At 31.4% G+C, this 22,952-nt stretch overlaps 2 protein-coding genes across 2 annotated transcripts; both read left to right on the forward strand.

The window, feature by feature from the left end:
• Positions 1-616: 616 nt before the first annotated feature.
• On the forward strand, positions 617-10,011 carry LOC129914623 (exocyst complex component 4). The gene is made up of 10 exons (XM_055993958.1): positions 617-730; positions 1,007-1,344; positions 4,674-5,424; positions 5,494-5,618; positions 7,452-7,703; positions 7,763-8,164; positions 8,224-8,647; positions 8,762-8,932; positions 9,191-9,397; positions 9,454-10,011. Exons 1-10 carry the CDS (start codon positions 638-640, stop codon positions 9,628-9,630), a joined length of 2,940 nt encoding a protein of 979 aa, XP_055849933.1. The 5' UTR covers positions 617-637; the 3' UTR covers positions 9,631-10,011.
• Positions 10,012-12,293: 2,282 nt separating this feature from the next.
• Positions 12,294-20,885, forward strand: LOC129916920 (uncharacterized). The gene is made up of 4 exons (XM_055997132.1): positions 12,294-12,764; positions 12,827-13,070; positions 13,143-13,175; positions 20,060-20,885. The coding sequence occupies exons 2-4, from the start codon at positions 12,847-12,849 to the stop codon at positions 20,496-20,498; spliced, it is 696 nt and encodes a 231-aa protein (XP_055853107.1). The 5' UTR covers positions 12,294-12,764; positions 12,827-12,846; the 3' UTR covers positions 20,499-20,885.
• Positions 20,886-22,952: the final 2,067 nt, after the last annotated feature.

A 22,952-nucleotide genomic window follows, 5' to 3' on the forward strand; every position in this document is an offset into this window, starting at 1 on the left:
TTCATATAGTTTTTGGGTCGCTGAACCCGAGTCCGTTTTGCCGTTTTCTCTGATCTGGATGTGCGAATATGTTAAAATCAAAAAAACAAAAGTTCTTATCTGGGGGTGCTAAAACCGAAACCGAATCTATTTTGCCGTATCACGTCAGGTTTTTGAAATATTCTCAAAAAATGTAAAAACCAAAAAAAAGTTCTTATCTGAGCTTCGGTAAAGCTTCGTTCAAGCTTCTTATAGACCTTACAAGTACATTCTTATAAAGGGTTAAACTTGTATAACGTTTTTTTTTCCATGCCCAACGACCTTACTAAAGTTAAAAATAAGCTGAAATGTAACTTCTGTAACACCTTTAACGAAGCTGAAATGTAAGTTTGGGGGCTCCCCCGCCGAAGGATTCTAGCTGTAAAGGCCCCCCCTCGCATTCGATTATTTTCTTGTCTCGACCCAACCATTCCTCCTGAATCAGCCTGTATATAAAAAACGAAACGAATTAGGTATTCTTTTTTTTAAATTTGCTGTTTTGATTTTTGATTTTTTTTTTTACTTTATACAATACAATTATTGTAACCTCACCCATTCTTATATAAAATAAACTTGGCAGCACTGAAATAAGATTTTTTGACATTTCATTTGCCATCAAATGAAATGTCAATTCATTTCAGTTTGCACAAAGATGGCTACGCCACCACCTCCAACGAAACCTCCGCGCGGTGTTAAATATGGAAAAGATGAGGTAATTCATCAATTTCTTACAAAAAAATCGCATTCATTGCTTCCTTAAACTATTGTTCTTTAAAAAATATAAATAATTTGTATGCATGTTTAAATATTTCATCGAAAAAAATCTATTCCCTGCAAATGAATCCCAAAAACCATCATAGAATTTGACAAGTGAAAATATCTTCCTCATTAACATCTTTCTTTTGGAAAAGAGGCGTTCTTACCTTATTAAATAAAAAATAATAAATAAATATCTTAAAAACCCATTTATCAATTTTTTTCCATTTAGGCTGGTTGCGGTTTCCTTGTTAACGTCATCAAGTCGCTTGGTTTCAGCGAGACCAACGAAGAAAGACAAAAAGAAAAACAACGCATCGAAAAGGAGTTCAAAAAGTCAGACCAACGTCTGAACGAACTTGTCTCGAAACATGACAAAAACTTAACCCGGGTACTGCCTCTTTTTAGTCAGGTTTCAAATGAAATAACTACAAGCCGCGAGAAAATACACTCGGTTAAGGAAAACCTTATTGCGTGCAAACAACTTTTGCAGTGTCGTCGCGATGAACTCAAGAAACTATGGACGGATGCAGTTCAGCATAAATTTGTTTTGGAAATGTTGGACCAAATGTAAGTATTTACATACCTATAAGACAATTACTATGTCTTTATTAACACTACCGTGTATTTCTAGGAATAAGTTCTTTAGAAGTAGTTTTAAGAGAAATAACATTTTCTTGTTCCCTAATTGCTTCTTAGCAATTTCTATAGATACCTACCTAAACACGATCTTTGTTCTTTTTTTTAAAGATGTATCGCCATTTAGTTGATAAATATTAAAGCTCGAAACCTAAAGATCTTATAATACTTTCAAGAATTTATTGATTCATATTGCTTGATTTTGAAACGATTCAGTAAATAAACATAATACTATACACAACAGAAAATATGTCATCATCAGCTCCATGGTATTCAAGGTAGCCTCTTACTTTTCGCAACTCAAACCTTCGATGGAGGAAATGTTTAAGATCTAGATTTGATACGGATTTTTTTCTATATAGGCATGTAAACAATGAAGTTCCGGGTCTTTCAAAACTTTCAAATCCAAAATCTTTTTGACAATTTATTAAATCTAAAGAAAGTCTAGTGGAAAATTTACTTGCCAATTTTTTTTAGTCTTGCCTTTTCCGATAGCAACTTTGTATCTTATAAGAACTACTTCGCCTGCATGAATAATTGTAACCAAACATCTTTTGTATCAATTAACATTAATGTTGAAGACTTGATACAAAAGATTTATAAACTTAAAAATTATTTATTATTGAATCTAGATGGTTTGCCCGCGATTGTATTACAAAATTGTTTAGCCAATTTAATTTAGCCTTACCTATTGCCACTCTGTTTCAAAAATCCTTAATTCAAGGTTTTTAACATCAATGTAGAAGTATGCATTCATCATCCTTATTCACAAAAAGGAATGTAAAGGAGATATTGCCAACTACAGAATAATTGCCAATTATCGTGCATCCCAAAATTTTTCGAAAGTATTATCGTCGACCCTGTTTACTTTCATTGTAAATCATTGGCCCCTAGTAACAGACTCGAATTTAGCAAAACTCGATTTGAACAAAAAAAAAAAATAATAGTAATAAATCATACATCTGACGTCTAGAATTGGCTTAGAAGGAGTTCACCTATAACTAAGTCGGTTTTAAAATCATAGCACTTTTTTAATTTGTAAGTGAGATGTATGTTTTATTTTTTGTTCAAATCTAGTTTTTACTAAATTCGGGTCTATTACTAAGGACTATTGTTTTCAGCCAGACAACACGGCTTCCTGAAAGGCAAAACAACGACCACTAATATAATAATATATCGTATACTTTGAACTCAATAGAATCGTTTAAACTTAATGCTTTTGAATTTCCTCCTGATTTCATTCAATGGATGAAGTCGTACCTATACGATCTATCTTTAATATCAGACCCTTTCATTGCCAAGTCGGGCGTCATTTAAGCCCTAATATTTTTATTCTGACAACCATTGATGTAGAATCAGTGGTTCAGCACTCTTAAGTTTTTACGCAGGCTGATGACATGAAAATCTTTAGAATAATTTCTTTGTCAAACGACGACCTACTTTTGCAAATCGGTTTGGTATCAGAAAAATATTTTAAACATCAAGTTGAAAAATGCCAAGCATACATATTCCTGTAAACGTTTGTGTCCGCCACCGCGGTACAAGTATATCACTGAATGAATTGTTTCAAGAGCAACTATTATTAAGTATTTGGGTGTTAATTGTGATAGTTAAATTTACATCACCACTATGTTAATAAAGTATCCAGGGCTAGTTTTGCTTTAAATTTCGGAAAGAGCTGGTCTTACGTTACGAAATCATTTTATAACACGTTTGTAAATCCTTTACTTGAACATTCTAGCCAGGTTTGGCCTCTGTATAAAGAACGGTTGTGGATCACTAACTTACAATCTCTAGAAAAACGTCGTAAGGTTGCTCTTCACAGTTTATGGCAGAAATCAACCGATTACAAGAGTGCTTAGGAATGTTAATAAAAGTTTTGTAATATATTTGAGTGCACTTATAGCAAAATCACACAAAAAACCTTTTGAATGGTACTTTATAGTCGTCTGGAACCTAAAGATGACTTATTAAAAGAGATCTTAAACTAGACTTCTTTTTTTTACAAATCTAACAAGTGCTTCTGCATGCTTATTTATCTTATTTTTATTTTTTTGTTTTCTTAATTTTGCATCTTGCAAAGACAAAATATATTTGTTGATATTGCGCATAAATAAACTAATATACGAATCAGAAGTGGCGTAAATTTTGCACATATTAGTCATATATCTTTGGCGCCGGGTCAGAAGTGATTGTTCTGCACAAAAAATCCTCGAAGTTTAAGTATTGTATGAAAATCGATAAGCATTGATGCATTTATTTCTATGGGAAAGACTATCTCCAAATGTATGTTAAAGTTAAATTTTGTAACTTAATTCTTTGTACCCGGCGCCAAAGATATAATATGCGTAAGATATATGTAGATTTCAAAGCAATTCAAGATAACACGACTAAATAGAGCAAAAGAATTAGTCTTTATTCTTAGATCCTAGTAAAAAAAAGAAATGCCAACATATAACATTGAATGAATCAGCAATTGACTATCCGAACAAAACTCATGGTACTGATATCAGTAAATTAACAAAAATGCACCAGAGTTCTCATAAATACTGTTTATGAAAATTGCCCAATAATTCATAATTACTTAAGTCCAAGAATTCTTTCCGAATTTATAACGAAAAGCATAATTTAATTCAATTTATTTAAACTTACACTTTCAATTGAGGCTCTTATCAATCACAGTTCAATGATCTGTTATTATCATTATGTGATGAATGATCTGTGCTTAATACATCTGATTTGTGCAAAGACATTCAGCAGGTTTATGTTGCTTTGCAAATGAAGATTGAATTTACAACCTTTTAAAAATGTTTTTGTAGAATTAAAAACCTATAATAATAATAATAATAAAGTTTATTAGTTCGTTGAACTTTTTAACAAATACAATTTACAAATTTTTAACAATTTTTCAGTTACGTGTTTTAACGTTCTTGCAAATTTACAACATTTTAACAACCTACAATTTGTTGTCGAGTCCGATGTCCGAACGTCTATGACGAGAAGTCCTTACTGATTGATACTCTTCCTCGCAAGTGATATTACCCCTGAAAAAATATTTAGTTTGAGGATTTCAAAAGTTTTTTTTTTTTTAATGTTTTGATAAACATTTGAATGAATGAGTTATCCTTATCATGTTTTTCAAAACTAACAAATAGCGAAATTTAAGCTAAAAAATAAATACATTATTCCGGAACGGCCCGGTTCCCACGCATGAAATGATATCTTTAAAACATTTTAATTTAATTTTTTATTTCAATTAGAACTGAACTTCGTAAAGTGCCTCACAAAGCTACAGCATATTCCTCCAAGAGACAATATCTACATGCCGCTAAAGCCCTTTGCGATGCTTCTGCTACTTGTGACGGACCTTTGAAGGACGTCGAAGGCCTCTCCGACTTTCGAAATGACTTGGTTACACGCAAGAATCAGCTCTATCTAAAACTGCACGAGGAAATTGTCCAACAATTATACAAACATTCGTCCGGTGAAGTGCTTACAAATTTCCAAAGGCAAAATTCCGCTCGCAATAGTGCATCCAATTTTACAAGAAATTTCGCTAGACGCTCCACTGATCGAATGGAAGCGAATGCTCGCGTTCGAAAGGCTTTGATCGATATGGCGCAGGGCTTTGACTTTGAAAAATCAGAAACTATAGATGACACTCATTTGATAGATGCTGACCTCAGTGTGACATATTTCATTTCCATAACAGTTGAGTGTTTTGGGATGTTAAATCGTGTTCCGGATTCCATTGAGAAAATACGTGTTCAAATTCAATCACATTTGCTGGATGTTGTGCGTAATACAACAAATCAAATGATTGCCTTGAATCTGGTGCCCACCGATCGACATCCTTTATTAGCTTTGTTGGAAGTTTTATTCAAGCAGTTCAAGGCCATTGCCAAAACTCATGCATTACTTTTAAAGAACTATCTAAGTGTCATACAGAAATACTCGGTATCGGCTAGCCCATATGATTTAAGTGATTTTTGGGCTCAGGCACAATCTGTTGTAAGTATATTTAGATATTAAATAAATATTTTTAAGAAGTATTTTTTTAATAATTGATACTTATTTTAGTTGCAATTGCTTTTGACCGATTATTTGGATATTCAAAATGAATCTGCAGATGAAGCATCGCAGGCAAACTTTAATGAACCAGCAGTTAATGTGAATTCATATTTTGTAAGGAGAAAAACTCAAAGGTAAGTTAATATTATGTTTTTTTTTATATTTATGAATTAATTTGATTAGAAAAAAGGTATACAAGAAGTCATGACCGTCAGGTGTTAAAATCGTAGAATAAAGTCAAAATTATATTTTTTTTTGCTTAAAATTTCGACTGAATATGAACCAAAGATAAATTTTCATTATTTCGAAATGAATAGTTAAAGGAAAGGAATAGTTAAATAGTCTTACAAATCGATGAACACTAGCTGAATGCATGGAAAAGTGTGACTCATCCTCACGTTCCACCTGAGCCTGTTAGCAGTGTGGTATAGATTCATCATGTCCGATAAACTGGAAAATCAGGAAAAGTCAGGGTTCAGGCTTCAGGGATAATAGGGAATTTCGAAAGCGGTGAGGAATTTTTGTCTGTATCATTTTTTTTAATTCGCTGGGAAAAGTATTTGAGTTGTGAAAAACAAAATTTTCATATATCATGGTAAACTCCTTGAAGCTGTTAATAAATCTGAAAATTATGTTATTTGCGTCGATGATAGGGCTAATAGACTTGGCATTTCGTTACTTGAATGAAACGAAAGGCATGGTCGTTATCGAACGGAATACGATTTTGAAAAATACATAAACTTCTACAAGGGTCAATGGTACAAGGACAAATGGTAATTTTTCATTAAAAAAAAAAACTCGAGCAAGAGCGGAAAGAGACGGATCCATATGCCATGCAACTTTTTGATATTAGGGTATAATGTCTTCATGTTCTTCATGGAGCCATGAAGACTGGCCTCGAATGTTTAATCAGGGCCTCTGGTGCTCTGCCTTTTATATGATTTTTTTTTTAAATAATTAAATGCACAAATAGCCTAAGTCCAAAAATACAAATTTTCGTTTTATCTATTTATGGAAGAAAGCCAATTGAATTCTGCACGGCAGTTGATCGTTCACAGTTTTAATTGCAAGACATAAAATTGCTTAGGAATAAACCTAACAATTTTCGAAATTGTGACTGAGACTAGTTCTGCTTTAAGGTGATAATTTATTTGCACTTCAACGCGTTGCACATTAACGATTGCACGAAAGGATCTCTACATAATATTAGCGGTTGATCTGTATAATGAGTCCAATTTATTAGAAATTGAGATTGGTTTTAAGGCCAATTAGTTGATAAAAAAAAAACCTCAAAGGTACAGAAAAAACACATAGTCAAAAATTGTATTGCATTGTACCGAAAAGTTAATTAAATTTAATTAATAACAATGTACCTATTTAAAGGAAAAAACTTACCAGTTTCTGATGGTATCTAAAAATTCTATCTTTTAACTACTACGGTTGAAATCATACTAGCTTTGAAACTTATAATTATCAGTAATATGACCATTATGCCACCATGTGGAATTTGTGATCAAATTTGAATTTTTTTCCTCTTTTTGGTTTTTTGAATAATTAATAAAAATATTATCATTGTTTACAAAGATAAACTAATATTTTATGTTTTATTATTTACGTAACTATGTGTGGACCAGGCAAACTTGTAATCGAGGGTCAGTACGGAAATGTAGTTTGTACCTTAATACCTTAGATCGTGTGTTTCAGTTGCCTTCAAATTGGGTTAAAATGTGCACCTTGATTAAATTTTGACACTTGCATGGTGAATAAAAAAGGTTAAAAACTATCCTGCTGTAGAGCAGGCTAAAATTTTAGCCAAGGTGAAATTTTAACCCTAATTTTAACGCAATTGACACACGGCCTTAATTTAGAAAAAAAACGCTACCTTTGTCTTCTCCCAATAAAACAAAATTACCAAATTTGTTTACATTTAATACTTATTAATTTTTGTTTCCTTTATTTTTTAACAGCAACAAAAGAATTCTCTTTAAATTTGACAAATCATCTCACATTGCACAAAACCAACAATCTGGTTCGTTTAAAGGACACAGAAGAAATCCATCCAATACATCGAACGATGAGAATCTAGGAGCCTTTAATGGAGCAGAAAAAAGAGAAAAGGTTCTCATCTGTGAACCAGATCAAACTGTCATCACTAAAGTTTACCTCCCACTTATGGGATACATTCAACAAATTGAAGTTTATATGAAATGTAAACTTGGGTGAGTAATGTAAAGATTCGATCTGATTTGTTAACCATAAATTTGTTTTATTTTTATAGGGAACCTTGTAGCCTACATGATTTCATTGCTAATTACATTAAAGAAACATTCCTTGCTAAGGGTCACTTTAAAAATTTACACTTAACCATAGAATCGCTGTCCAAAAATCAAGATGCTTGGCGTGCAATTGTGATGCCCGAAGAAGTTAAATCACTTAATATCCCTCGTCCCTTGCTTCAATCTACAGTGATGGTAGAACGGAGATTAACAGAAACCAAAAACCTTATTCAAGATTTGCCATGCTTCTCCGAGGATCTTTTGAAAATGGTGTGTTCATTGTTGAAGACATATCGAGAAACATGTCAAGCTGCCTATCGTAGTATTGTTCAACCCGATTCAGAAGAAAAGCGAATCTACAGTGTTGCCTGGTTGAAAGATGAGGACATAAGTCGATTTTTAAAGTAATATCTTGATTTTTAAGTGTTTTATTGAGCTATAAATTTTCAAATTTTTTTTATAGAACACTTCCTAATTGGACTGATTTAAAGACTTCAAGTAATCGTGCTAAGCACGCTAAAAAACTACATCGAGGACAATTTGAGCCATCTGAAGAGGAAAGTCCTATTCAAGTTCAACAACGTAATGTGCGTGAGGCTGAAATGCTAACAAGCAATCTAGGAGAAGGTGGTATAACTCAACAAGAAATTCTTTCCGACATTGGAGTTCTTAAAGAGCTCGCAATAATGCAAGAGAGTATGGAATGGTTTTCGTGTCGAGTATCTGAATTTGCAAACGAACTAAGACGTCCTATTATGAATGGTCTTAACCCAACAACTGAATGTTCATCAGTAACAATAAAAGAAGGCACTATTAAAGTCTTGACTAATTTAGCACTAGAATTTGATGAATTGGCTAATACTTGTCTTTTAGTTCTCCATTTAGAAGTAAGAAATTCAACTTTATACCAATGGTCGATTTTTTAGACTTTGAAATCGAATATTTGAATAAGGTTTACAGAAATCGTGAACTAGATTTTGATTTATGAAATTTTATTCTAGGTTCGTGTTCAATGTTTTCATTATTTGAGATCAAAGCCAACCGTCAAACCAGACTATGCTACATCAAAAGATGATGTTCTCGAACCAGATAGACAAGTTCAAAAACTTACAAAAATTCTAACCGAAATGGATGAGGCTTTTAGTTCAACATTGCACCCTAGGAAAACAAGAGTAAGTTTTTTTGTTTTAATATACTTACTTGTAAGTTAATATACTTACTTGTAAGTTAAGTAATGTCTTCTTAAAGATAAACAATTGAAGTTGTGATCTGAAAACAGTCAAACATGACGTTAACAAAAAACTTGATTGTATAAATTATAAATAAAATATCAACACCATTTACTTAATATATACATATATAATATAATTAACGTAACAGTTACCATATTTGCTTCAATAACATTTATTTTTTTTTTTGTTTTATTTCAGTATATCTTTGAAGGACTAGCACATTTAGCCGCAAAAATTCTTATTCAAGCTTCCAATTATTTAGAAAGTATCGATCAAATTATCATTCAACAAATGTGCAGGAACTCACTAGCTCTACAGCAAACTTTGAGCAACATTACTGCATCCAGAGAAGTAGCTCTTGATCAGGCCAAGAACTTTTATGATCTCCTCTGCATGGAACCAGATGTATGTAAACTCTTAAACCATAAAAACTGTTTTTATAAAATTTTATTTTTCAACAGGACATATTAACCAGTATAATTGAAAAAGGAGCTCAATTTAGTGAAATGCAATACTTGAACGCCCTTCAATTGTCGTGCAAAGCACGTGGTATTGCAGACTCGAACACGCTTGCTGGTTTCCAGCAAAAACTCTCCGACATTTTAGGTGCTAAACCGCCAACTGGCGTAGTTGTATAATATATTTTTTAAGTTTGTAACTAGAGACATGCCTATTTGTAGCAATTATAACAGTTTATTCCCATTCAAATTGTTAAGTATTCTTATGGCTTATCAGTCTAGAGCTCTGGCCTTCCGGAGTCTTATCAGTGGTATAGCAAAACTTCTGTCATCAATTGGTATGTCTTTAGTTAGTCTATTTTTTTAAAGCTTTGTTACAAATAAATATAAGAATTATAATATAATAATTATTATTTGATTACTATAGAAAATGTATGTATGTATTTTGGGTAGTTAAATTAAGACTCACGCTAAGCGCTTAACGCATATAATATTTCACGGTATGTCTATATAATATTATGAAATTGTTGACGATATTCGTATTATTAAAAAAAAAAACAACACCTAAAAAAAGTATTGTGTGTGTGTTTTGGCTCCAATTAAAGTATATGTATTGTAAGTTGTTATAATTATAACAAATAAAAAAATATTTATGTATATTTATAAAAATTATATAAACGCAGTTGCGAAATTAATAGAAAATACATTAAATATTGCTATTGCTATAAAGACTATGTTTAATTTTGACTATCCATTTAAAAATAAAAAGTCTGTTTTCATGACGATATTGACATAATTGGAAGAACGCAGCTTGATATCAGTAGGGCTTTTGTTAGTTTATAGGTTTATAGTTCAATGAGTGCAAAACCAAGTATATGCTGTTGTCAAAAAGGACACTCAACACCGACGTAATGGGCAAAACGTCATCATGGACAGCCATAACTTCGAGGCAGTAAAGGACTTCGTCTATCAATGCATCGCTATAAGACTACAAAACCAGCGCTGAAATCAAAATGAGAATTACTTTTGCCATTTGCCAAACTCTGCTACTTTGGTTTGAGAAGGCAATTTACCAGAAAAGCCCATGAGAATAATAAAATAAATTTTTACGATAAAATCACTAAAAAATAAAAAAGTAAGAACAAATATATTCTGGCAACACATTCTCCGAATCAAGTACGACAAGTAAAAACTCTTCGATTCGTATGAAATCGGGTCCCGAGCGGCAAATTTACGTATACCTAAGCCAGACGTTAATTCTAAGCCACTTTTTTCAAGCGAATCTTTGTAAACTGGTGTTTTAATAAAAAAAAAACATCAAAGATGTTATCGAAAACAGAGAAATAAATTGATATTGCCACATTAAATTAACGACAAATAAGCGGCAAACTTCTAAACTTAAAAAAAAATTTTGAAAGTTGGTGTTTCGCTAAGTTGCGTGCTTGTTCCTACCTCCAATGTATAAGCCTGGTACACAGTTTGAGCTAAATTTTAGCCGAGATAAAATTCCCATACAAGTTATCGATAATTTGTATGGGACTCATTCTAGCTCGGCTAAAATTTTTCGATAATTTGTATGGGAACTAAAATTTACCTCGATCTGCGTACCAGGCTATAACCAGGCTATAAAAGTGAAATTTTTCAAACTCAGTTTTTTCGACCACAAAATTCAGAAATAATGAAAGCTTATTTTTTTGTATAAAAAAAACAATTTTTGTAGTTTTTTTTATAAACAAATAGCGCTAGAAAGAACTTGGTCAAGTCCAATTCTCTATAAGTTTAAGGTCTTAAAAAATTAGGTGTTTGTTTTTTTTTTTATCAAAAGAATGGAAGAACCAAATTCAAGAAATAATAGCCCTGTTCCATTGGGAGGTGGCAAAGTACTAGTAGTAGTTTACTATCGATTTTCAATGGAACGCACTTTCAACGAATTCAACACAAATCGTATCTATTCGGGAAGAAGAGCATGAGTAGATGATAGTACTACCACCTCCAATGGAACAGGGCTAATATAGAGCTACATATTTATTGCTCAAACATTTTTTCGAAACTTTCTTTAGTTCCTGAGAAAGAGTTTCTTAAAGTTCTGGATAATTCACAAATTTCAAATTGACTTGACCCATTATTATTCTAATAATTTATTTATTAATAATAATTATTTATTATTAATAATAATAATTTATTCTGAACGCCTCATATTCAAGGTTTTTTTTTTATGAAAATAACCTCATTAGTCGAAACATGTCTTAAATTTTTGCTCAAACTGGGAACGCATTACCTTGATCTAGTACAATTTTTTTAAATTGCTCAAATGTGACAGCTATCAGTAGGAAGTGTTGCCGTATGTATAACTTTTATTCAGTTCGAACCAATAATTTTTTTTAGAAATTTATTAGGTATGTTTTCAATCATGGTATAAAAAGACAAGGTATGATCATTAGAGCCGCCATCTTACAAAATGGGGTAGTAAGGTTTTGACGTTTGGCATTTGGCAAAGTCAAAAGCAACAACAATTTCCAAGATAAATTTGTTTACAACAACAATTTCAATGGGCTGGGCTGTCAAAACCTTAAGTAGCCATAAGTTTTGACAGTTCTCGATACTGAGTTCTTTCTAATGATCATACCTTCTCTTTTTATACCATGGTTTTCAATCACGAAAGTTTTAACTAACAAAACATAGTGACTATTTGGGTTGAAATAAGTTCATTTTTATTTTTTTTCTTAAGAAAATTGTACTTCAATATTTAAAAGAAATAGCTAAATCTTTAAGAACATTGTGATTGAAAAAATTGTTTCCAATTGGATTCAATTTAAATTGAGTTAAGATGGCAATCCTAGATTCAACTGTCAAAATGACATCAAATGCAAACAGAAAATTTTAAAGAAAAAGACAAAGCGTCGTTTTGTGAGAAATAAATAAATAAACTATTAAACTTTTTGCATGATTCCATAAACATATAACTTTTTAGAAAGTAAACAAAAGCAAATATTTGAAACAATCTCACCATCAGACTATTAATTCCATTCACAAGCTACCCACTTTCCAACAATTTGGAAGCAAGGACAAATTCCATAAATTTCACTTCCTCTACCCGAATTTTCAGTGACATTGAAAACTTTTCAATCTGGCGACCATAAAAAGAAAACGAGGACGTCCACGTCGTGTGGAATTGACAGATGATTTTGATATACATCTAATTCAAGAATTTGAAAAACGTCCTGATCTCTACGATCGAAATGCACCCAATTTCAAGGATAAAGCATATCATGATGAATTGTGGGAGGAATTGTCACACTGTTTGGGATACGATGGTAAGTCAATTGACCCTTCTAATAGACAACAAATGTTTGATTTAAATCATCTCTATTTAAAGTAAGCATTGTCAAAGATCGAATGGTTCAAATTCGAAATAAATACCATGTCGAAAAGAAGAGATTGGAAAATCTTAAAATTGATAATCCAAAAGCTTTTACCGAATCCAAATGGCCCTTATATGAACAATTGGCTTTTCTATCGGAACACATTCCAATAAGACGTTCATTTCGAACAATGCGCTGCAGGCGAAAGTACAGCGAGAGTGAGTATGTGATGAAAAGCGAAGCAGATACAGATGGATCGTAAGAAAAAAATACTTGTAAAATAATTGCTCATTTTACTTATGAATATCTTTTCTTTTTTTTTTGGTTTAGAGATGCTGACCGGGAAGGAGAATTTGCATACAGGTATGTTAGCACTCTTACTTTTATATTAAGAATCCTTTTTTTTTGTGGAATAGTTAACTGTCGAATCATTTTTTTTTTTTAACAAATAGTTTTCTGTAAACTGCTATACTATGCAGACGCGGTTAGTTTGTAAATACCAACTTTAAAAACGGGCTGCAATACGTTTTTTCCGTTAAAGTACCTTTTCAATTATACCAGATTTCCCTGCAAGGATTTATTTTCTTCCTCATTGCGTTATGTTATGATCTACTTGGCACTAGAGATCTGTCTGTGAGATTCGCCGGGTTACTTCAGTTTATTTGTTATTATTCGGCCCTAGCAAGGTATCCTTCGGAACGGAAAATTCTCCGATTTCAAACGAATCATGCTTCGAAGTGTCCTTGCGACACGTAAAAATTTCTTTGAAGTCATGCTGTTCTGATCATTTTCCGGCGCCTAGTACGATGCTCCATATAATAAACAGATTCTTCGGCTTCGGCCAAAACTTCGGCCTAAAATGGCCGAAGCCGAAGGTTTGGCCGAATGTTGTTTTTTTGGCCGAATGTTGTTTTTTTGGCCGAATCCGGCCGAAACAGATGGCCGAAGCCGAAGCTTCGGTCGGACACTAGTTGTTTCTATACTTTTGATATTGCCCAGATAACTGCTTACTAAATTTTAACTTTTGTTTACTTTTTTTTCCCGATTCATCGGTGGTTTCAACCTAATTCACAAGTTTCTTTTATTTTCCAGCTTAAAGATTTTTCACGACCCATTTTCGTATTTACAGTTTAAATACAATTAGATTAAGGGGGCAGTTATAGCTATCATTAAAATTCATAATTGAAACAAATTATTGGAGTGGTTTTTGGCAAGTCAGTTATAGCTATCTTTGAAAAATTTCTATCAGTGGAAAGCCCTGTCAGTGAAATTAACTATTGCAGGTAGACATTTGAGGTTAGAGTAAATCATTGAAACAAAAACTGATAGATTAGACCACAAAGAAATTCGAATATTTTCAATGAAACGATTTGCATTCGAAATTTGGAGACGAAAATCACCTGTGGCCTTATTATAGAATACGATGTCGATCGATTTGGGAGGCGAATTTGAAGTTTTGTATTATTGTTTTCGCTTTCGACCGTTACGTTTTACCTTCCCATGGATTTACGACACCGTTTTCTTGACGGATTTTTTGTTTCGACCGACGAAAGATATTTTTGCTGGTATTTTTAATGAAATACTTATTTTATTAAATACACTTTCAGTTTTTTATTTTTCTAAACATATGTATATTAACATCGTAAATTAATAATAAACAGTTATATTTTTTACAAATTAAAGACACAAAATAAAAATATTTTTTTTCGTGTTTCCACAGACCAAATCTAATGAAATCGGCCGTCATTTGGCTGGAAAATTGGAAATATTCGCTTTCGAATTCTATAATTAAGATATTCGACGCGAGTCCAAAGGAAATATTGAATCTTAAACGATCGACTTCGTATTTCATAATCAGGCCACTGTTCATTATGTTTCTGCTGATACCCCATATAACCATTTTGTTTGCTTAAAATTGCAAACGAAAAATTTCCATGATGCATTTTGTTCGATTACGTTTGCCCCTACACGGCGAACATATTCTGCGAACATCATTTCTTTCCGATTCTCCAAAGAATAAACATCATGTGTGATAAAGAAGCGCAAGTCGTTACGCTCATGATTTGTTCAAATTTTGTCATGTGCACTCAACGAAGTTCACAGCAAAAATGAAATTTGCTCGCGAACATGGCCCTACATGCCGAACATGGAAGCCAACGAACACAAGAAAATCGAAATTTTTCGCCAACAGCGAGCCGTTCGTGAACAAGCCCCTACACGACGAATATAAAGCGAGCACGACCAAGTTCGGCGAGCATGTTCGTCGTTTAGGGCCAGCTTTATCTTCAGTTCGATTTTTTTTACGAATCCTAAACTTGCCCTACAGAACCTACATATCGTCCCGTTTCTGCCTGAACCACGTATCTGCACAGCAAATTTAGCTCAGTTCTTAAAAGAAATATACATTTTGCTCAAAATTAAAAATATTATTTGAACAAATCCCACAACGGTGGGACGAGCAAGAGCTCATAAAGAACCTTTTAGTGAGCTCCAGGTCAATAAAAACATTTTATATGGTTACAACGTAACCTGCTAAAAAGTTTTTCATACGGATAATTCCATGAAAAAGTGGACACGAATTTTGAACAAATTATGCAGACTTTTTTACTTTTTCAAATAGCAAATTACTATTTACAAACGGCAACTCATTATGAAAGTTGGAAGAATAGATTCTTTGTTATATTCCCTTAAGGCTAGAAATTAAATTCAAGGAGTATAAATAATCTTAAAGCGTTTTTAAAGCATAAGCTTGTCAACTACAGAAGAATTTCACATGCATGTGACGGAAAAAAGATCCCACAGAGAACGAGATAAATCCATGGGCGTAGCTAGAGATTTTATCTAGGGTGGGCCATATGTTATCATCGACCTGAAGCCATAACCACGAGTGCGCAATTTTTTTTTACTAGGTCTATATAAGGCAAGTATTGGTTTCGTGTCGAAAAAAAATTTGAGGTGTTAATCAAAACCAACTAGGAATTCTGTCCGTGTACACATTTCCGTCCATCTGTACACATTTCCATAGCCATAAACCAGTGGACTGATTTTCTTCAAATTTGGTACAGATGATTTTTATAGAATTCTTAAAATTTTTTTTTTTTTTTGTTCTTTTTCTACCTTAATTAGAAAGTGTACCCCCATACAAATTCTTCAAGTTATACCAAATAACTGGAAGACGGCTCTAACGATTTTGATTAAACTTTGCAGGCTTAAAACTGCATTTTTAGTTTTTCTCAAAAAAGTCTAATAACAAAAAAAATTATTTAACAAAACTTTGCCCTGAATGTCCGCTCTTCCCCAACATCAACAAAATTTCTTTGAAATTTATATAAAGGAAGCCCTTAAAATCTGTAAACTAACATAAGTGTTAGTTTACAGCAACTACGTGACACAGTCGTGCATTTTATTTACTTGCTCCTTTAATTGGCAAATAATTCGCCACTCTCTGTTGTTTTTAATAACTTAAAATTTGCCAAAAGTTTATTTTTAATAATATATTCGATCGGTAAATGTGTTGTTTTAAATAATATTGGTGTAACTAATTTTTTTTGAAAAATGTGTGTTTTTTGCTCAATGGTATCGTATTTTGTTAATATCTTTTAATATAAAAAGAAATCAACTCCAAATACGCAATATATTTTTGATAGTTAGGTACTGGTTTTTCTTTTTATACTTTATAGTGTAATATGGTATTCCATTTTTTAAAAGCTTGTTATATGGAAATGCAATTGGATGGAGTTACATCACTTTTATTTTGAGGGACACAAAAGTTGAATTCAGTCGCAATTTATGACAGCGATTGGATTTAAAAACTGACCCTACCAAGTTTTCAATTTTATTTGCTTTATTTTTTTTGTTTAAGGTTCTCTTGAAACTTAAGCCAGAAGTGTAGGTACATATAAAAATAAAAAATTGTAAATAAAAGTTGTTGTATGCGGGTGACTATGTGACTCTAGGGCCGTATGTTAAATATTTTGCAGAGGATACATTTTTGACATTTGAATGTCTGGTGAATAAAAAATTATCTTTGGCTTAATTTATCTGTGTGAATTTGAATACATTTTTAACGTAGATAAATATTTTTACTTGCGATATAGGTACTATAGGGCAAGTTTAGGATTCGTAAAAAAAATCGAACTCGAGATAACAATTTTCCATGACATTACGATGATGGAGAATGCCAAAAAAGTGGGTCCGGCAATTCTGTCTGTCTGTCTGTCTCTATCTGGAGCTGGAGCCTAAACGAGTGAAGTGATTTTCTTCAAACTTGGTAGTTAGCAGTTTTTGGTGATTCCCTAGAGGGGAAATTGAAATTTTTTTTTTATGACCAAAACTAACGGTACCTGCCATATAATGGAAATAGAAAAGTTAATTTTTTTCAAAAACGGCTCTAACGATTTTGATTAAAATTTTTGTGTGTAGTACTACACATAAGAGCCAACTTTTTAAATAAAAAAAATATTTTTTGTACCGTTATTAACGGTACCTGTCATAGAACGGTTTTTTCGTTTCTGAATATCTCGTACAACATTAACCCGATTTAAATGAAAATTTTTATACAAACGTGTGTAAATAAAGATAATATTAAAAATTTAGAAAATTTTCAAAAATCTCATTTTTGGATTTTTAAAAAATATTTCAAAATTTTTTTTTGAAAAATCAATTTTTTGAAAACGAATCAATGAAAAATTTTGAAATTTAGTTTTTATGTGTAAATTAATTATTTCTTCAAAATGGCATACCAACTTTTTTTTTGAAAAATGTTAAAAAATTTTTATACATAAAAAATTATTTTTTTAAAAAACGGCTCCTACAATTTTCGAAAATTTTTTTCTAAAAATACCTTTTTATACAAGAAATAAAATGGCATATTTGTTTTTTTTTTTTTAAGATAATTTACAACGGAGTTTAATTAATTATAAAAACAGATTTAATTTTTTTATACTACTTATGAAATTTCTTCAAAATATCAAATTTTAAATTTCTTGAATAAAAAGCTTTAACATTATAGTTACTTTAAGCATAAGAGCAAGTACGTGCGACCCCAGTCGTGCAATTTATTTTTCTGCAAATCGAAAGAATTAATGATTTAAAAAAAAAAGTAAAAATATTAACAATTTACAAACTTCCAACACGCGTTGTCATGTGAATTTTATTTTTGTGTTGCCAGTAATGGGTAGCTAACAAATTTTTTCATCATCAATAAAATGAAATATATTGAAAAATATAAATTTTTCCTAATAATAATCACTCATAATGTTGTACTACTTTTTTCAATTTTCTTTCTTTATTTTCAGTTTTTGATTAGTTATTGAAAAAAATACACAGAAAATTCTGCAAAAAATTTATTCTCTGAAAATAAAAATTTAACCGGCTCCTAGAGCAGGATAAATTTTTGACAACTGAAATTATCCTTTCACCTCAAAAGTGTCAAAAATATATTCTAGGCTTAGTATTTAACCCGATTCACACACGGTCTAAGGCCGTGTGTGAATTGCGTTAAATAGTTAACACCGTGTAAAATTTTGACACTATTGAGGTTAAGAAAAAAAATTTCAGCTGTATGGATTATTGTTTAGAATTTTGTCTGCCTTTTTTCTGCCATGATACTCCTTTTTAATAAAAAAAAAAAAAAAACAAAAGCATCTGCAAAAAAAATTTAACTCAAATTTAACCAGGTGCCAGAGCCCAATAAAATTTTTAACAGCTGAAAATTTTTTAGTAACCTCAATAGTGTCAAAAATTTTACATGCTGTCAACTATTTAACGCAATTCAGATTTTATACTCCGATAGATTGCCAGACATCTCTAGAATATACTCACCAAATATGAAATCTTTGTATTAATGGAAAGGTCCTTCGCTTCGCAATTTTCCATTTTTTATATTATCCTTCTAGTAAAAAAAATCATGTTTTTATAAATCGGCTTTTTAGCTGGTTTCTTTACATATTCTTGTAGGAAATTGAACGCTCTACAAATAAGGCCTTGGACACCACTTTCGTTTATCTAACCGTTTAAAAGATATTTGACGTCCAAAAATCTTAATTTTGTAAAAAATTAAATTTAATTAAAAAATTAATTAAATTATTAAACATACATACAGCCCTATAATTCTCAGCAAGCGATATTAAAAAAAATGTTAGTGGGAGCTAATACCAGACTAAAAGTTCCGTAGAACTGTCGGTTTTTCTAAGGTGGGCCATTGATTTTCTAGGGTGGGCCTGGCCCACCCAGGACCCCCCCTTCCTACGCGCATGGATAAATCTAATAGTTACGATGATAATATCCCCTTCTCATTGCTAAAATAAATAACCATTTAAGAAAGCTTTGTGAAATAATTTCTGATTTTAAAATTACTTTAACGAAAATGCATTTATTTTTTATTCTTGCAACAATAAATCGCAGGTAACATGAGTTACCAAATTAATGTAATGTGAGTTACCTAAATAATTTAAAATATTTCATCGAAATATTGAAAAAATGTTTGGTTTTCTTTATTGAAAACAAATTAAGATTCTAAATATCACAGAAATACTTCATACTGTCGGGCTCTTAAAACTCGTGTCCGATTTTTGTAACGTGAGTTACCAACAGACTTTTATTTTTCCCAAGCAAATGCTTGAAATAAAGAAAAATGTATTAGGTACTTAATTATGAAAGTAATAGTTATGCTTAATTAATGGACAGTATTTTCGTATCAATTTATATTACATTTTGACAAAAAATAATCTATTTATGTATTGGAAATTTTTGTGAATGTAACGTGCTTTACAATGGAAGTGCCCATACTATTTGAAGAAATCACTTGTAAATTCCCATAATTCAATAAAGAACCTTTAGAATGTAAGGATCATTGAATTCCTTTGAGAATCTCATTTTTCCTTCGTTCTTGTCCTTCCGGATCCATTTTTGCTGCTATGTTAGTTTCTGCTATATCGTTGGTTATAAAGCGATAGTGGGACCACTATTTGTTTGGACCTATGGGTTTCGAATAACTAGGGTTGAGAGTATGGTATTACTTTAGTATTCGAGAACTAGTTTTCCAATCCTCGGCACGCAAGTTTATAACACTAATCCAAGCCTTTTAATTGGTTCAATAGCTTATTTCATTCTCATAGTAGTAATAGAAAAGCCGCTTTGACTAACTTACTATGTATATTTATGTTATCATTAGAATTAGGATAAAAGTTCATAGAAAATATTAGGGAAACATATTTAATTATTTGTTTATTAATCTAATCTTACAGAAGCGCTCGAAAAGATCCAGCACAACCTTCTCGAACTTATGGCAGTTTCGTGCAATTGAAAAATTATAAAATTACAAATAGTTCGTCAGTACCTCCACGCAATGCACCCCTTCCAACACTTCCCCGGCTTCCACGCATACCCCGGCAAGTATATCAATCTAGACATGCGCCACCGCTTTACCAAAGAAAGCTTCCTACACCAGTTGAACGCTTGCCGGGAAGTGACAAGTTTTATGCATTTGGACAATTTTTAACATCATCACTTATAGAGTTGCCAGAAAAAGAAGCTTTAGTCTTGGTAGATCAGTTTACTTCGGAATTAGTGCAGGCCTATTTGGCCAAAAATACTGATAATGATAAGCCCAACCAGGAACAGGATAAAGGCCCAGCGAAAGTTGTTGATTGTAATGGACATACCGATGACGTGGTAATAGAATGAAAATTAAAAACAAAAAAAGGCTAGTTTTAAGTTATTTTTAGTCGTCATTAATTCTTATTTTCTCTGTCAAACAATTTGTATGTATTAATTAACTCAAATGTATGTACTTTTAATAAGTAAGCATAATCTTTTAAGCAAAATACATGCGGACATCAACTGGTAATGAAATATTTCTGCGATTAATATACATACTGAAAATATTAATTGAGCATATATTTAATTATATAAAAATGACAAAAGTGGTTTCATATTGTATATTGCATTGATTTCTTGTATAGTATGGATGTATTTTGCAAAAAAGTATTGACTTAATAGAAGTGTTTAATGTTTGTTTTTTTAAGTTTTCTTTGAATAATAATATAGTTTATAATTATACCTATATTTTTGTGTTTTTGCAAAAAAAAATTAATGCAAGATTTTCGAAAGCTCATGTTTACAGTCTGAATAAAAGAATGTGTCTTATTTCAAAATATTACCATATTTGTTTTTTAATTGATCTAAAATTTTTCTTTTTATTCGGCCATTAACGACACAAAAAAATTACGCAAATCGGGGTTTGCGCAGATTTTTACTTGCTCCAGGGCAAGTATGGTTTCGTGTAGAAAAAATTTCGAGGTTTTAATCAAAGCCAACATAACAAAGATGGAGAAGTCCGAAGAATTGGTTTAGGGAATTTTGCAATCTTTTGGCATCAATTAATTTATGAAATTTAAGAAAAATTTTTGAAAAAAATTTGTTTTTGTTCACAAAAATCTTCAATTAAATTTAAAAAATCAAAACGGCAACACCGGCAATTTTTAATCTATAGACTTTAAAGTATTTTTAATTACCGACGTTTGAAAAAAAAGATCATCAAAATCTTAGCTGTTCGGCCGGGTTCCCTAATATTGCAAATTTTTGATCTTTAGTTACTCCACTATCGATAGATTTTGAAAAAGGTATCATTCATAACTGTAAGTATTGCCGTTGTTTCTAAATATTTTTTTTTTATTTATCATTTTGTAAGAAAATTGTAACCGATTCCATCATAAAAAATTATTGTATTGAACCGCTCCAAAAAAAAACGTTATCAGTATTTGGCGCCAAAGTTAGCGTAATATGTACTTAGATAATATAAATAAACTAAAATTTTTGCTCTTTAAAGAAATTGTTGAATGCAATGATGTTCATTGATCTCGTTGCCAAATCGAGTTTGAACTTTATAGTGCTTTTTAAAATTCAATGTCTAAATTGGCATTTACATTTTAGACGAGCATTTACCTAACTATTATGCTTTTATTTTTTAATCTATAGGATTTATCAAATTAGTGGGATGAAGTTTATTTTGTCTCTATGACAAAACACTTTGAATTAAAGTTTAAACAAAAGATACAGAATATTATTATTATTTTTCCTATTCATAGCAAAAACTTTGTACATTTCAGGAAGTACCTACGCAATTGGTAAACAAAATCAAAAATACAAACTCCCAATTGGAATGTAAAATGTTCCCTATCTTAAAATAAACCTGACAACAAAACTATTTCACCTTTGCATTTAAAATGCAATCGAGCGGCAGATTTTCCTATTCTTATTCTATAATTAGGATTGCCGGGAAAGAGTTGTTCTTTTTTTGCGAACGAAAAATGTGGAAGATTAGTCGTGGGTATACCTAAAGTTTTTTTTTTTAATGGTTTATGTAGATGTAGCTTCTAATCAAGCAAACATATTGCATTAGGCACGCCTCATGATGGCGATATAAAATTGATCGAACAAACATCTGCTTGGCATCTCATCGCAGTTTGCTGTTTCCTTAAGACAATAATTTATTAATCAGAAGAGTTGAGTTTTATTGTTAAGGAGTAGATCAATTTTCTTTAACCCTGTAGAAACCTACACAAAAAAATTTCAAAGTTGCACGATAGTAGGTATTGAGTTTGGAACAGATGCTAACAAAATAAAGATAAACGTAAAAACAAAATTTAAAATAAAATACAATTTTTAATTATATTTTTATTTAATTTTTTTATTTATTTAAGAAATTGAAAAATAATTAAAAACAAAAATTAAAAATTACGCTGCTATGTATGAATTTGTTTTTCAATCCAGTGCCAGTGTAGGTAAGTATTTATTTTCACAATCTTGTTGCATTACTCAAAATTATCGATCAATTCGCTACGAAATACGGTTTGGTGAGAATTTTGGGAAGACAATTTTCAGTCCACAGCGAACAGTTTTCGTCATCGAGAGTCAAAAAATGTTCTCCTAGTCTCAGATTGCTGAAACTAACATGAGTTTTCAAAGCGCAAATTAATAAAAAAAAAGCGGTTGAAATATTGACATTTTGGTAGAAAATGTATCGATTTGTGATCCAAAATGCTTGCAAAGAGATGCAATTTGCCTTTGTTGGATTTTTGTAAAGAACAAATTTCTATGCATCTTACTCAAAAAATATGTTCTGCCACTTTTTTTTAC

Source organism: Episyrphus balteatus, chromosome 3 (assembly GCF_945859705.1).
Source record: "Episyrphus balteatus chromosome 3, idEpiBalt1.1, whole genome shotgun sequence".
In the NCBI taxonomy this organism is placed as follows: domain Eukaryota; kingdom Metazoa; phylum Arthropoda; class Insecta; order Diptera; family Syrphidae; genus Episyrphus; species Episyrphus balteatus.

What these genes read in the sequence shown, in the direction of transcription:
- LOC129914623 (XM_055993958.1), top strand. Translation starts at nt 638, where the DNA reads ATGAAATGTCAATTCATTTCAGTTTGCACAAAGATGGCTACGCCACCA. An exon ending in TATATGAAATGTAAACTTGG is followed by an intron (nt 7,704 to 7,762) that starts GTGAGTAATGTA and finishes TTATTTTTATAG; the next exon opens with GGAACCTTGTAGCCTACATG. An exon ending in TTTTAGTTCTCCATTTAGAA is followed by an intron (nt 8,648 to 8,761) that starts GTAAGAAATTCA and finishes ATTTTATTCTAG; the next exon opens with GTTCGTGTTCAATGTTTTCA.
- LOC129916920 (XM_055997132.1), top strand. Translation starts at nt 12,847, where the DNA reads ATGGTTCAAATTCGAAATAAATACCATGTCGAAAAGAAGAGATTGGAA. An exon ending in GAAGCAGATACAGATGGATC is followed by an intron (nt 13,071 to 13,142) that starts GTAAGAAAAAAA and finishes TTTTTGGTTTAG; the next exon opens with AGATGCTGACCGGGAAGGAG. An exon ending in GAAGGAGAATTTGCATACAG is followed by an intron (nt 13,176 to 20,059) that starts GTATGTTAGCAC and finishes CTAATCTTACAG; the next exon opens with AAGCGCTCGAAAAGATCCAG.